Source organism: Neolamprologus brichardi, chromosome 10 (genome assembly GCF_056152115.1).
Source record: "Neolamprologus brichardi isolate AB-2024 chromosome 10, ASM5615211v1, whole genome shotgun sequence".
NCBI classification, from domain to species: domain Eukaryota; kingdom Metazoa; phylum Chordata; class Actinopteri; order Cichliformes; family Cichlidae; genus Neolamprologus; species Neolamprologus brichardi.
The window spans coordinates 9,140,584-9,156,271 of record NC_142113.1 but is presented as its reverse complement, the minus strand read 5'-3'; the positions used below and the strand labels follow the sequence as shown (position 1 = coordinate 9,156,271).

At 39.3% G+C, this 15,688-nt stretch overlaps 1 protein-coding gene across 2 annotated transcripts in view; it reads left to right on the top strand.

The window, feature by feature from the left end:
- specc1 (sperm antigen with calponin homology and coiled-coil domains 1) overlaps nucleotides 1–15,688 on the top strand; it is a 73,398-nt gene that overhangs the window by 56,271 nt on the left and 1,439 nt on the right. For both annotated transcript variants that reach the window (XM_006799538.3, XM_087847154.1), the window contains 2 exons: nucleotides 5,174–5,290; nucleotides 10,010–10,069. In XM_006799538.3, the coding sequence (XP_006799601.2) occupies nucleotides 5,174–5,290; nucleotides 10,010–10,069 (177 nt within the window). The remainder of the gene's footprint in view (nucleotides 1–5,173; nucleotides 5,291–10,009; nucleotides 10,070–15,688) is intronic.

The window sequence follows — 15,688 nt, the reverse complement described above, 5'->3', positions numbered from 1 at the left end:
ACCACAGCTAAAGCAACTCAAAGGCCTTAAATGATTATTAGATTTTTGTTTTGTTTATTGACAGGAAAATAGTCCTCACTGATCGATTTTATGATCGTGTTTGTTTTTTTGAAAATGAAATCATGTTTTGCAGAATTTCAGTTTTATAACTTTAACTGTTCTGTTGTCTGTTTTATGACTCTGGAAGATTTTTAAAATGCTGTTTGTGCTCTTTTAGAAGGACCAGAATGTTATAGGCTATTCAAACAGTCATAAGAGTAAATGTTTGCGTGGCATGGCTCTCTGGGGATTTTGTCACCATGTTTTAGCTATTAATGCTATTAATATTTGCATCCAGTATGTGTGGATGTCTTTTCTCTCTCCCTGCTTCTCTCTCATACTCTTTTTCTCTGAGCCCTAAAATGTGGCGGTTCTGCCTTTTGTGCAGAACGAGACACTTCCTGTCGCTTGATGCTGTGTTTGCTTTTCTGATCCGGCTCCCAGAGAGCTGTTGTTGTCCACTGCTGGTTTAGCATTCATGCCTGTCCCTCTCTTTCCACCCTGAACGAACTCCAGCACCCACCCTGAACTCAGACATACCTATACCACCAGCTCTGGGCTGGGTCAAAATGTGCTCTACTCAGTCTCCCTATCCAGCCACATCCTATCCCTCACACATATGTCACACATGCGAATCTGCCCTTTGCAGTTTTTTCTTATCAACTTATTTGTCACTGTCCATCTTTGTCCTGAAGTCTGACTGTGCATGTCTTTGTATGTTTGCACATACAGTAGGATGGACGCACATATACACGCGCGCGCGCGCACACACACACACACACACACGCACACACACACACACGCACACACACGCACACACACACACACACACACACTGTGATTAGTGCTGCTGCTGAGCCAGCTACGAGAGGGAATGGGGAGCTGTGAGAGGAATGTGATCTGACATGACTGCACAGGTCTGGCCTTCACATGCAACAGGCTCGTAGCCGACAGATGAAAACAGGGCATCTTCGCTTTCGGTGTCAGTTTATGAACATGTCACTGTATATTAATAATAGTTATTGAGGGTTGTCAAGGGGCTATAAAATATATATATAATGACAGGAACTTCCTTTAAAATTTCTTGCATCATGTGTTTATTGCTTTCCTTGAATGTGAACAAAGCCTGAGCTCAGGACTTCCTGCTCCTTCAGAACTCATTGTGACCACAGATGTTTTGCAGCTTGGCTTGATGACTCAAACAAAAACACACTTTCATTCTCCATTAATAGTGTGATAAATATTCATTGTGCAAATTTTAGAGTCTGTGCACACACATACCACCTGAAGTTATTAGTACTCCTCAAGTTGAACTATGTTTTCAGAGGCAACATCAAACAACACCCAAAAACCAATGTTTTTTTAAAGCGGTATCTAAAGACCACTGCTCTCTCCTTATCCATCCTGGCTGATCTTTATCTAATTTTGCATTTTATTCTGGTACCTGCAGTCTTATTCAAGTTGCACAGGCAGTCCAGCTTCTCCATGATCTCCTGCATGTGCTAGAACAGTCTCAAGAAAGTCTCAAGAAGGTAACAGGACAATACGGTTAAAGAGTTAAGACAGAGTTAATCATGCATTTTTCTGACCAAACTGTCACAAAGAGACTCCATGAGGGTGGCGTGAGGGCCTGACACCTTTTTAATGGAATTTGTGGTCACAGTCCAGCACTATGCAATGCAACTGACATTAACTAGAGAACACCAGAACTAGCCACCACTGGCAGGCCATTATCCTCACAGATAAAAGCAGGTTTACGCTGATCATATGTTAAAGCGTCTGGTGACACTGTATGCAACACCATCCGGCATGACGGGTTTGGCATTGGGTTAGTGATAGAGGGCTGCACAGACTTCTGTGCGCTAGCCAACACTACCCATTTTCAGACATTACGCTGGTACAGTGAGCTTTGTGTTCCTCCTAGCACATGACACTGTCTGGCCTCATGTGATCAGAATGTGTAGGCACTTCTGGGATGACCAAGGCATTGATGCCAATGACTGGCCCTCACATTCCACAGAGATGAGTCCAATTGAGAACCTCTAGAACTTTATGTATTGCTGTATCTGATACCGCCAGATTGTGCCAGAGAATGTCCAGGAGCCCCCCGATGCTCTGATCCTCCCGGACTCCATCCATACTCTCTTCTGCAGAATCCCCAGATGTCGGGAGGTCTTATATTAAAACATTAGGGCGATACGCACTGCTGAGCCACATTATGACACAAATTGGATCAGCTTGTTTGGTTGACCAGCTCTCATGTTTTATATTTGTGAGTTTTATGTTTTCTCAAGTTACAAACTGACAGTGCACATGGATGGGCATTGACACCAAGCCTCTTAAGCTTAAGATTAAGCCTCACGACTGAAATCCAAAACATTACTTAAACTTGAAATTAAGGTTTAGGTTAAACTTTGAAAACTTTAAATGATCTACAAAAAAGAGCACAGATGAAAGATTTCTAACTTTTACAGGGACTAAAAGTCACACAAAGACAGTTCTTCATGAAGACACTATATGTCTGCTTATCTTTTTCTTGCTTTTCTGAGAAAAGTGATTTCAATCACTGTCACATGTAATTTGGAGGAGCTGTTCCAAGAAAGCAGCAACATGCAAACTGCTTGCTCTGCACAGCCACATCATGCAGACACACACACATGCATTCAGTGACTGTAACCATACAGCTGTCCCCTTTTCAAAACGGTAACTTTATAATTGCATGCATATGAGGCCTTTAGGGGGCATCTGTAAAGTGAAACTATAAAAGCATGGCTCAAGCTCTTCTGCGCTGGTTTAGCTATTCTCACTTTCGTAGCAGTTAAATAGCATCATATACCACAGTAGATATGTGTAAATGTCTCAGCCACATCACAACCCAGCATAGCACCACTTCTTCCTTCTCTTATCGTCGGTTTAGTCTCTCACCCTGAAACTGCAGCTGGTTTTAAGTTGAGCTAACCTCTAACACCAAAGTAGACGAGTGAACAACTGTCAACATTTCTTAGAAACTCAGAGGATATTGATTACTGCAGTGACTTAGAGTTGTGATTTTGAATTTCTGTCCTCAGGACCCAGAGTTGTTGTTTTTCTATCCCATCAGGTAGTTAATTACATTCACCTGGCGTCACATGTATGGATCAGTCGCTGATTCGATTTGTAGAATGAAAATCAGCAGCCCTCAGGCCCCGGGGCAAGGATTGAAGACCACCGGCTTAGAGCAACAGTAAACAAATACATGTCACATCTTTAGCATCTCCCTGGAGCTAATGCTGTGTTTACAGACGCACTGATGTACCCAAAAAGATCTTTAATGCAGTTCTTATCCCAAACACTGTCTATTCCTCTCTATCGATCAAACTGCATTTTTATGGCACGTTCTGTACAGGACAATGCAGGTCAATGTGCTTAAATGTGACTGGGAGATATAAAATAAAACTGTGTTTAGGGTGGCTGTAGCTCAGGTGGCAGAGCGGATCAGGCACTAACCAGAAGGTCGGTGGTTCGATCCCAGGCTGTTCCAGTCTGCATGCCAAATATCCTTGGGCAAGATACTAACCCCATGTTGCTCTTCGATGCATCCATCGGAGTGTGAATGTGTATGAATGTTAGATACTTAGCACTTAAGCTTAGAAGTGCTTGTGTGAATGGGTGTGATTGGGTGAATGAATTAGCTGTATAAAGCGCTTTGAGTGCTCGGACAGAGTAGAAAAGCGCTATATAAGAACCAGTCCATTTACCATTTAAACATTATTATGTGCAGTAAAGAGTTCAAAACAAAACTTTATCAAGAGACTGGCTATACAACCATCTGTGTTATAATGATAATTATCATCACTGTGGCACAATACCACAATACCATTAAAATATGTTTTATATTGCATCACCACAAATATGATCCATCCAAATACATTATCCCATGTATATGCTGCACTAACTCTTGCCTATGACAGCTTCTTACTACATGTCCACTTTTTTCTGTCATTTGTAATTATCTTTGCATTTCTTTCTTGCGTACTCCAGTTTTAATATAAACTGACCCTAATGTTCCCTTTGGTTCCTCAATAGAAGTAGTAAACATGCTTGAAGTAAGATTTCTCAGATCACAGTGCCCTTTATAGTTCATTGTCCCACCTATTTTCCTAACCACCTAGCCACTCCGGGGGTGAGGTAGGGCTTTTGTAACCTAGCCCAGCTGTTACTGGGTGAGAGGTGGGAGTACATCATGGACAGGTCGACAGTCCATAACAATGATGGTTAATTGTTTCATACTTAATGACCAGATGATGGAAAACTAATGACAGTCCCATTATCCATTGCTGTGCTTTCTATTACATGAAACTAGAATATACTATGCTATGTGAATCTAATAGCTCTTAGATTCATATTGTAGCTTTAATTTATTTTGCATGTTACCATGCTAAAACAAAACAAATGAATATCTACGTTTAGGACTCTTAGATTATTTCCACCTTAACAGGATGAATCCAGATCAAAGCAGTGTAAATTTCCCCAGTTTCGTATAATATATGGGAGGAATCTAACACACGTACCCATGACTCACGGGGGCCTCCCTTGCTGTGAGCTCTGTTCCCAAAGCGTATGAGAGGGATGAAACAGGAAGACTGTAAATAACTTATCTGTTATACAGAGAGTCTGCACCCTCCAAACAATGGCCCAGAGGAAGTGTGTCCTCCGAGCTCCTCTCCTGTTATCATACTCTGAATATGCTGTATGCTCCGTGCACGAGGTGATGATGCTCTGAGAATCACATAACTAAAACCAAACAAACTGGACGTGCTGCTATGCATGTCCTTCAGTCAGAGGAGATCAGAGATAGCATTGTTGTTTTGAAGTGATTCAAGAAAGAAGATCCTCCTAATATCCATGACTGGACTCTTCTGCTGTTCTGCATCTTTCAAATTTGATTAAATTTTAATTATTTTTCCTTTGATTTTATGACCTAATGGATTTCTTTTTCACCACATGGTGATGTTGTCAAGAGGCTGTTAGTGCTTCTACCTGAATTATTAGCACTTTATGCTGATTATCATTATTTTTATTGAAATTATGTTGCTCTAATTCATTTTTTTAAATCTCTTTTACTTTTTTTTACTTTTTTTCCTTGTGCCTTCAGAATATCGATGTGACCAACTTCAGCAGCAGTTGGAGTGATGGCCTGGCTTTCTGTGCCCTATTGCACACATATCTGCCTGCCCACATCCCTTACCACGAACTCATCAGTCAAGATAAGGTAGAAAAATACAGGAACGCTGAGCACACATGCAATCACGCAAACACGTACACACACACACAGTGGCTCACCAGCAGTTAATCAGAACCGCCTAAACAACGAAACCCATTGGAAATGTATATATTGCATTTATAAGTTCTAAGTATTTATAAAACAGATGCAGATGTACATTATCAATTGTATTTATAGTACTGTGCAAAACCCCTAGTTTCTTCATGTTTTGCTTCGATCGAGCCAGACTTTCATGTGATTTTTAAAGTGGTCTTGAACAATAGTTCTCTGGGCTTTTTCAAGGTCTTCTGAACCTTTTCTTTGGAAATTTTTTGGACTGCTTTTTTATTCATATGTACGGAAGAGTAGAGCTGCCACCCAGGCAAAAGAAAAATACAAGTGTATCACGTTATAACGTGAAAAATTTATTGTTCTAACAAGATACTTTTCCTGTTTGTACAATATACTATCATGTTTGTACAATATACTTTTCACGTTTGAACAACATAATATCACGTTATTACAATATACATAATTATCACGTTCGTACAATATAATATTTATATTGTACGAACGTGATAATTATATTGTACGAACGTGATAATTATGTATATTGTAATAACGTGATGTTATGTTGTTCAAACGTGAAAAGTATATTGTACAAACATGATAGTATATTGTACAAACAGGAAAAGTATCTTGTTAGAACAATAAACTTTTCACGTTATAACGTGATACACTTGTATTTTTCTTTTGCCTGGGTGGCAGCTCTACGCTTCTGTACATATGTTCCGCTGTGCGTCCTTAAAAGTCAAGCACATAAGAAGCAACACCTGAAAGTCAAGTCCTTAAGAATTAGAAAAAGAATCCACCAAAGATCTCACACAGGACCTGAGAGATGCTTCTGCCCCATTAGTTTGTCCATCAAATTAGACAAGAGCTGAACTGGTGATTGAAATTTTAGGTTCAAACCAGGAGAGAGTTATAGCAATGAGTGTCTACAAGTGAGCAAATTAATGTATAAATCTAAATTTATTAGATTACTTCAATTAGTAAATTGTGCTTTGCTGTTTTTTGACACTTTTAATCCTTAATGCCACATTTGGTTCTTTGTTTATCAGTCATGTTAACTCAAGTTTGGAGCAGTACTTACGCAAGGCTGAATTCACACTGTTCTCTGTGAGGAGCACTGACTGGTCATCAGCAGATGAGCTGATGTCAGGGCCCAGAACATGTAGAGCATGCTCTTTAAGCTGTTTTAACCTTGAAATAGCTTAAACAGTTTCTGCATATCTGCAAGGTACTTTGCAACCCGCCTCCACCCTGGCACCTACATTCATATTATACCTGACTTGATATATCTGACTATCAGTGTCATATCTGTTGTCACTGATGCCTGCTGTCTTCTGTGATACTTCTTCCCACCAGTGGCTTTCCATGTATGTTAAACAGAAGATCATACGGCCTGATATCACTCACTGCAGATCAGGAAAATCTTTTGACTGTTGTGGTCCTGACTAAAGTACCTTCTATTAGGTGGTCTATCGGGTAAAGTTGGTCTCTAACACTTTTAGTGTCACTGAGTCTTCACGTCATCAGATCCTTGTCTTCTCCATGTACCTTGGAAGTGGGTGAAGTTGTGCCAGAAAAAAAATGTTGCTAAAGTATGTTCTACGACATCATTGCTGTTTTAAAAGAATTGCAGTTTTTATTTTCCTCTTTTTTCCATTGCAAACTACATTCCAGGTTACTTCGCTATCCAAAGTTTGGACACGCTTGTCACTCCTAAATACGTGACTTGTCTAATTTAATGGTTTTTTTTAAAGCAGAGAGAAATAAGATAAGCCTGGAAATAGGGCTGGGCCATATTATACCGTTCACGGTAATACCGATATAATGTTGGGCAACGATAAGAAAATGAAATATCGCGATAGAATATGGGTAAAGCGCGCATGCGCAGTGCCTTTGTTTTCATACTCACATGGCGGAAAAAGCATGGCGGCGACAGAGAATTAGAAGCGCGAAACCAGATCGTTTGTATGAAACGGATGAATTGGTTTGTAAAAATGCTGCAACTTCAGTGGTGTGGAACTCGTTTAGCTTTCGTCCGTCAGATACACAACAAAGCACTATTTTTTGTAGAGCACGCTAGCTGGCTGTCGTTATTACCGCGTTTTTTGGAAAATATGGAAAATACTAAAACTCAATCCTTTGATTTTTCTGAAAATCGACAGTGCCCCTTATGTATGAATTCTGGTTGTGTTTACTGACCTCTAAACGATTTCATGTGGTACACGGCGCTCGAAAATCTGTCAAATGTTTCAGTACGACTTTGCTAAGCTACAAACCTGCACCGCTTGATGGAGCATTACAGTTATGGTAGACAGTAGCCTCACGGAGTGATACTACTGTGCTTCAACATAATATTACTGTATTGTGTGTCTATAACCTCTTTTTAAGTTTTGTGGATATTATACATGGTTATGCTGAGGATATGTCGGCCAATCAATTTCCACTGCAAATGCTTTTTGGTTAAACTGTCAGCAAGGAATTTGCATTTGCACTGTTAATTTTTTATATTATATAACTTTAATGCACATAAAAAATAGCTGCTTGTTTAAGTGAAAATACATTGATGTTTTGTTTGGTTTTTTTGCACTAATAAAGTTGTGGAGTTGTAAAGTATTTTGTCTAGTGTCAATTATATCGTCAGTTATATCTTTATCGCAAATTTTCAAATGTATATCGTGATAAATATTTTTGGTCATATCGCCCTCCTCTACCTGGAAATATACTGATCTTGACTTATTTATATATTTATCTTTATTGCCTGTTTTACTATTTTAGGAGCTGCTCCATTATTAATTTTTTTATATATGAAATGATTTAATATTGTCTTATATGGTATTCCAATGTTTAATGCAGTCAGGGTCATTTTTCTTATTCTTAGGATGAATTCTCTCTAACAGTGATCACTGGGTCATAACCCGCACGAGCTAATACACCCATATTTGAGCAAATTTCTGGTTTCATGTCAGCTTGAACCGGTACGCTGGAGTAAACTCACATGTAGAGAAAAGTGCATACTGTTGGAGGTTACTGCAGCACTCTCTGACTAAATGCTGGAAAAAACATTTCACCTACGTAAGATTAAGTGACAGACAGATATTTTGACGTATATCTGTCTGTCTTCTCTGAATTCCAACTCAAATTCAGAGAAGCCGCTTGTATTTTTTTTTTTTTTTTTGTTTGATGAACTCACTCTGCCTGCTTTCATCTTTTATTTCTTCAGTCTCAGGATGAATGTTCTCTCTGATTAAGGCTGCAGGGCAAAGTGCACGTTCAACCTGACAACTCAGTCTCCAGAAGTGCACATAAAGCTCCAACATCTTGTTTGAGTAGAATGTCAGCCATAAAAATGATCAACCTCTGATGTGTTCATGTGAAAGATCACCAGGAGGACGATAACAGCCCTGTAATACTCTGAAGCTATTTTGCAGGAGACATTTTTTCCATCATTAACTCGCATATTACCGGCTTCCTGTACATATATGTTTAGGTTTTATAGCATTGCTACATTGTTCATTTTGCAGTAAGAGACAGTATGAATTATGAATGTAGCCATTTCTGTAGTCTAAGTGATTTGGAGCACTGAGCAGCAGTTATAGCTTAGTGCTGACGGCTGTGTAATGCAGACATGCAGGTGGTACATACAGTAGTGCTGCAAACAATATGGCTCCTCTCTGGGGACTGTGGGTCCTTCACCCCACCGCTACAAGATTAAAACAATAGACAAACACCTCCGACAAGGCCTGACACATCCTACGTGACAAATTAGTGATGCAGGCGTGCGTACACAGGGTTATGTCAGTGTGAAAGTGTAACATTAAGGTGATGACAGAAACATTGCACAACCTATCTCTCTCTGAATAATTCAATTGAGCTGCATTGCCTTTAATAACTCTTGCTGAGTGACTTTCCCCAAGGCCCAAACACCCACCTTTCTCCCAGTGTAATCTGTCCTCCCAGTATTCCCACTGCTGCCCTCCTTCACCCCTTTATCATACGGAATTTTTAAGAAAGATGACATTATAGGCGAACCTGTATTTTAGGTGAAGGTCTGCAGCTGCAGAACTAATTATTAAGAATTCATAATTTATCAATTCGTCATCCCAGCTGTGATATTATCTGCCTCAAGGCAGTTAATATGAAGGTTTGAGCGATCACAAGAGATCACAAGAGTTTCTATTCATGAGTCGGGGACCTGTGCTCTCGGTACGAAGGAAAGAAAGAGAAAATTTTAACCCAAGTTAGGGAGAAGCATAGCATTCAGTACATTGATGAGTTTGACTTTCTATCAGCAGTGCTCACATGGAGGGGTTACTTTGTTCTTTACACTCATCATGTGCTTTCTGTAGAGATGTAATTATACAAACACAAACAGTTTTGTGTTACAGGCTTCAAGGGGATCTAAATTGGATTTCCAGATAGCTCTCAACCAGTATGGCTTTAAACTTATCAGATAAACATGAGTCAATATGGACACAGAAAAGCAGAGGCTTATGTAGGCTTCAAACGGTCTCTTGGGATATTGTATGGTTTATTATGGTATTTGTGAGCTTATTGTTTCTGATTCTTCCTGCATGTGTGGTGTTGCAGAATGACCGAGACGTTCATATTTTCTCTGTTTCCCGATATGAGCGTTTTTTGTTTGTTTTTTTTCTTCAGGTCCGGAATCTGACTCTAGCTTTCCAGGCAGCTGAGAGCATTGGCATCAAACCCTCCCTGGTGAGTTAAACCACACCAGACCTCACACAAACACAAACACACTTGGAAAACACAGAGCTTTTGATTAGACAAACTGGAAACAGTCCACTTTGATTTGCTAAACTTTTAAGATATGAAACTTCAGAAAAGAGATTGGCCCAGAAGTGTGTTCCAGTACTCTTCCTTGGAAATAATCTTTTCTTATATGGGGAAAACAAATCGTTATCAGCGCTCCACTGAAATATTTAGACTTTGTGAAAAAATTGTCCTTCAGTGTTTCTCAAGTTATAAACAAAGCTGCTCGTATTTATTTTAAGGAACACGGGACTATCAGCTTCTGGTAACAAATCTAGTATAAATTGTTCAAAAACAGATACTTCAACATTTTGACAGATTTGTATGTCTGTATAATAAATATAAAGCTAAAGCCAGCTTAGCTTGCTCAGGAAGTTGGATTAACATCTACTGTTTGAGCCGATGTTATTGTAGTTATACATTTTTTTAAAATGTAGTTTTTATTTATTTGTTTGTTTATTTTTTGGCCCCTAGGTCCCCAGTTTCAAACCTAAGGGCTAAACTATCTGGGACATACCTTGCCTCTCATCCTGTGACAGCTAGGTCAGGCTTCAGTAACCCCACGACCTTAAGCTGGATAAGCAGTGAAGAAAACAAATAGCTGGAATTTTGGCTTAGTTTGAGTTGGATACCAAAGTGTGTTTTGTTCTTTCAGCAGTAGAAGGATAGTGGCACAGTGGTTAGCACTCATATCTCACAACAACAAACTTTGGGTGTTTTTTATGGGTCCACTGCAGAGGCCTGTTGCCTGAGAAGGTTGCGTGCATGGTCTACAAACAATGTTTAGAGGGGTGGTACATGTCAAAAGAACTTCCACATGAAGGTTAGCAGCCAAGGTTGCACTGCAGCTAGATGATGGATGTTAGTTGTTACCTGTCAGTGCTGTTAGTGTTGTGGTTGATTGGTACGGATAGACTGAACACTTTCAGTTATGAAACAAAGTGGTGACGTGAATGCCAAAATCATCAGTTTCCTGCTCTCTGCTGCCTGTCATTATATAGGAAATACTGAGTGGTTAGTCAAAGGAGTGATCACACACACATTTTAACAGCAAGTGTGTTGAACTATTCTTTTAAGAACATTTTAGGCTTCTCTAAAAATTTGAAATTAATAACAAGACAAGAAACAGTATAAGTTAAAACTAAGAAAGAAATTGTAGTTTGTATTTTTTGATTGAGAAATAATATGACTCATAAACTATTGCTTATCTTTCTCAGAATATTGACTACAATGGTTTGACTAAATTTTGGTTGCTGCAGTAGTGTGGACAAAGTGTGTGGCATCTCTTTGCTTACGTAGCCTTAACCACACTAATGCCCACACAGTGGGTTTGCTTTTTCAGTTTAGTTCTTATTGTTTAAAACAACTTAGTTTTCAGTAGTAGTCCAAGCCACCCCAGCCATCCATCATGGCCCAAAGACATGCACGTCAGGTGGATTGGTGACTCTAAACTGGCCCTAGGTTTAGAGTCACCATCAGCTGTGAATGTGAGCGTGAATGGTTGCCTGTCTCTCTTAAGGAGCATTGACCTTTGACCTAAACTAACAGTGGCCATTAACACACCAGCCTGACTGCACCAGTACAACATAGCTCATTACTACAACCCCATTTCAAAAAGTGCTGTAACACTGTGTAAAATCTAAATAAAATGATGTATCAAATTTCCCATCTGCCAGCCTCATCTATTTCCAGATGTTTACAGTCTGTTGCTGATAGAAGAGGAGATGATGTCAGTGAGAAACATGTCCCTATTTCATGTTTCACGTTTTTTGAAGTGTGTTGCTGCCCTCAACTTCAAAATTACCTTATTTTTTTCTTAGCGGTACATTTTCTCTATTTAAACTGTTGATATATTTTCTGTGTTCTATTGTGAATAAAATATGTCTTTTACTACAAGAATTGTAATTGCCTTCTGTTTTTGTTTATATTTTAAACAGAATCCCAACTTTTTTGGAGTTGGGGGTTATATAAACTTCACCCCAATTCTGCCCTAACTGCCTAGTCTGAGCTTTAAATAACACAAAATTAGTATCATTCATTCTCTTATGTCCTCCCTCCCTTAGCTCCTTCTCCATCTGAGAGTGGATTTATCAGACACTGATCCCGCCCCACATCTGGACCCTTAACCTGCAGACACACTGTGATAGAAACTGCACAGAAACACTTTGTGTGTTTGGTGTTATTTCCTGAACCCACTGAAATGTTGCACTTTAAATTAGCTACCAGAGAAAAGGTACAACTTTCATGCTCACACCCAGTCTAAAGCAATGCCAGGCAGCACCACATGAAAAATGAAATCTCTTGGTATTATTTATTAAACTGAGATTTATCATATGTGAGTACTCATTAAACTGGAGGAACGCCATTCCTGATATTTTTTTAAGCCCAGACTAAACCGGTCTGGTTTTTCCCAATGAAGTTTCTTGCAAGAAAAAGGGGAGACTGCCTAACTTGTCTCTTCTCTTTTCTGTGGTTATATTTTCTCTATTTCAGGTGTTTGTAGGCAAGTTTAGCTAGCTATAGCAAACCTCATCTACAACCATTTCTGTAAGGCACACAAATATGTATTGTGGTCCCACCATTTGTTAATCATAAACAGTGCAGGGTTGAGAAGGCATGTCACCAGTCCTATCTGCATTTTGTAAGAAACAAAAGTAGTATACATATAAATCAATAACGAAGTGATCAGCTTTAGGGTACTACAGGTCACCCAGGGTGGCCTTAACATCTGAATCAACATCTGAACTTCAAGACAAAGAGCTTTTTCACAGCAGCCATTGTAATGGAAAATAGAAGGTAAACACAGGTGTTAGTCACGATACACAACCTTTTTTAATGCCAGTGTTTATCTAATATTTCATATCACTATAGCTGCTGTGAAATAATAATGTCTATGCAGGCCAATGTTGGGCTTCTGTAGGGGTCCCTTTAGGATGTGTGCTTGGGACATTGTAAGAACAAGAACATTGCAAGGTGATTGATATCACTTGCTTTACCTGTGGTTTTAATCGTGTGGCTGACTGATGCAGACTGAACACTTTCAGTTATGAGACAAAGGAAGTACTGTGTGGGTAGCTGAGCCATTAATTGGGAGGTTTGTTTGAGGTATTAAAGTATTAAACTACTACTTTAATGAACATTTTTAACCTTGATTTCTCTGTAAGCTTGCAAATTATTAATTTGGGAAAAAAAACCTCCTTCGTCACTGTGTACGGGAATGTCAATACTTCTCACAAACTCGGCTAATCTTTTTCATTCGGTTGGTTAGATGAAAAATGGGGAAAAAAAAATCATAATCCCATTTTGGCTAAGATGTTATGTCTAAAGTTTGTTTTCTGCAGCGGACGTAAGTGACGTCTTCTTCCCTATGCAGGCTTACCCACACGAAAGCACAGACAGAGGCAAAACAACAGCACGGTTTTAGAAATCGTCCTTACGAAATGACCAAAACCGATCAATTTTTGAAGAAAACGACTTCTCTCTGACTATATTTTGGGATAAATCAAATATTTTAGTTGTGTGTGTTACTGCCACATGTAAAGACTAACTCATTCCATTGGTCATAGACCCAAGTTATTCCTAAACACACACACCCACACACAATCACTAAGGTGTGTACAGTTTGTGTGCTTTCGGGCTTTTTGCCATGTTTTTTCCTCCATGCGTATATGGTACTCTAAACACAAACGTCATCAGCAGTAAGTGTGTTGACACTAAAGAGTTTAATGCTAACCAGGTCAAGTTTAATTTCTTCCAGGACAAAAAATGAGTGGCTTTGCTGAAGTAATCAGCTGAAGTTTGGCAGCCTGTGGGAATAAGCTTTACCAGAACTACTGAATTCTGATGTAAACACACACCAACAGGGTATCTAACACATGCGTGATAAAGTTAATGTGAGGGTTCTGTTCCACATCTGTGCATAATGTTTTTATTAGTCTCTTTGCACGTGTGATGAGATCTTCCTGAGTTTGAGGAAAGAAAAAGGAAAATAAATCTCTCAGACATGATACAAACCCAGCCCAGCAGCTCATTGGTTCCAAGAGCTGGACCTCAGTAATGAAGTGAATTGGGCATAAATGGAGCACTGAGGCTAAAGTTCACATTACTTTGTCTAATCAGTCTCCATTACATGCTTGTGGTTCCAAGCTTGGATACAGAAAAGTTATTCCCATGTCTGTCAGTTGAAAACACTATAAACAAATAAATAGCTGCATCCTATCTGGTAGTCTCTGCTGACGTTTTTTTTTCAGTGTTAATTAATTCTTTATAAACAGCCCAGGAGGATATTTCTCATCCTGCCTTTAGGAGGCTGAGACATCACGAAGCTTCTCTGTAAATCTGAGCTAAGGGGAGCGGCTCGATGTGGAGTCATGTGAAAGCCTCGTTCGCTGTTTGAGTCACCGGTGTCTCCAAGCTGCTGACTACTGACAGCTGCTCGGAGACTCATTACGCTGTAGATTTATATTTTGCAAACTGCCCTCAAAATGACCCAATTTTCCACCACGTCCATCTTCAGATTTCATTAACATTACTGGGGAAATGCATACAGTAACTCAATAATGAAGTCAAATATCCTCTACAGCCAACCTGATAAACGCGACTTAAACCAGTGTTCTCAGTTTTCATTTTATTTTTCAGTTTTCACCGTCGCAAACAGAAAAAAATGAAACTAAACAACTTGTCACAGACACTCTGCTCTGTCTGCTCTCAGTCTCTCTTCAGATATCACACTTAAACACTAAAAGCTCCAAGATATGAGTTTTGTAATAAAATGAGGATTGCTGCAATTCAATTCAGTTTTATTTACATAGTGCCAAAAATACACCAAAAATAGTCACCTCAAGGGGCTTTATATTGTAAGGTAAAAACCCTACAATAATACAGGGGAAACCCCAACAATCATACCACCCCCTATGAGCAAGTGCTTGGTGACAGTGGGAAGGAAAAACTCCCTTTTAATAGGAAGAAACCTCCAACCAGAACCAGGCTTAGGGAGGGTCACCCATCTGCCACGACCAGTTGGGGAATTCGGGAGAGAGGATGAAAAACACATTGTGGAAGAGAGTCAGAGATTAATAATAACTAATGATTAAATGTAGAGTTGTGTATAAAACACATAGTGAGTGGAAAAGGTGAGTGAAGAAGAAACACTCATCATGGGAAGTCCCACAGCAGCCTCGGCCTTTTGCAGCATTAGTAAGTAACTATATGCTTTATCAAAAAGAAAAAGTGTTAAGTCTAATTTTAAAAGTAGACAGGGTGCCTGTTTACCAAATTCAAACTGGGAGTTGGTTCTACACAACAGGGACTGAAGGCCCTGCCTCCCATTCTACTTTTAAATATCCTGTCAGTACTCTCAGCCTCTCGGATCAACTGAAGACTTTTCAGGAAGCACTTATATTTATGTGACATTTAGATTTCATAGAAATAATTACCACCCATTTAATACACTTTAATGCTGACATGTAGACAAATGGAAACTTTTCTTATAAAAATTGTGTCTGCTAGGCCTGTTGGTAGCACTGTTGAAAATGAAACGTCATTCCTTAACTAGACTCAACTTCC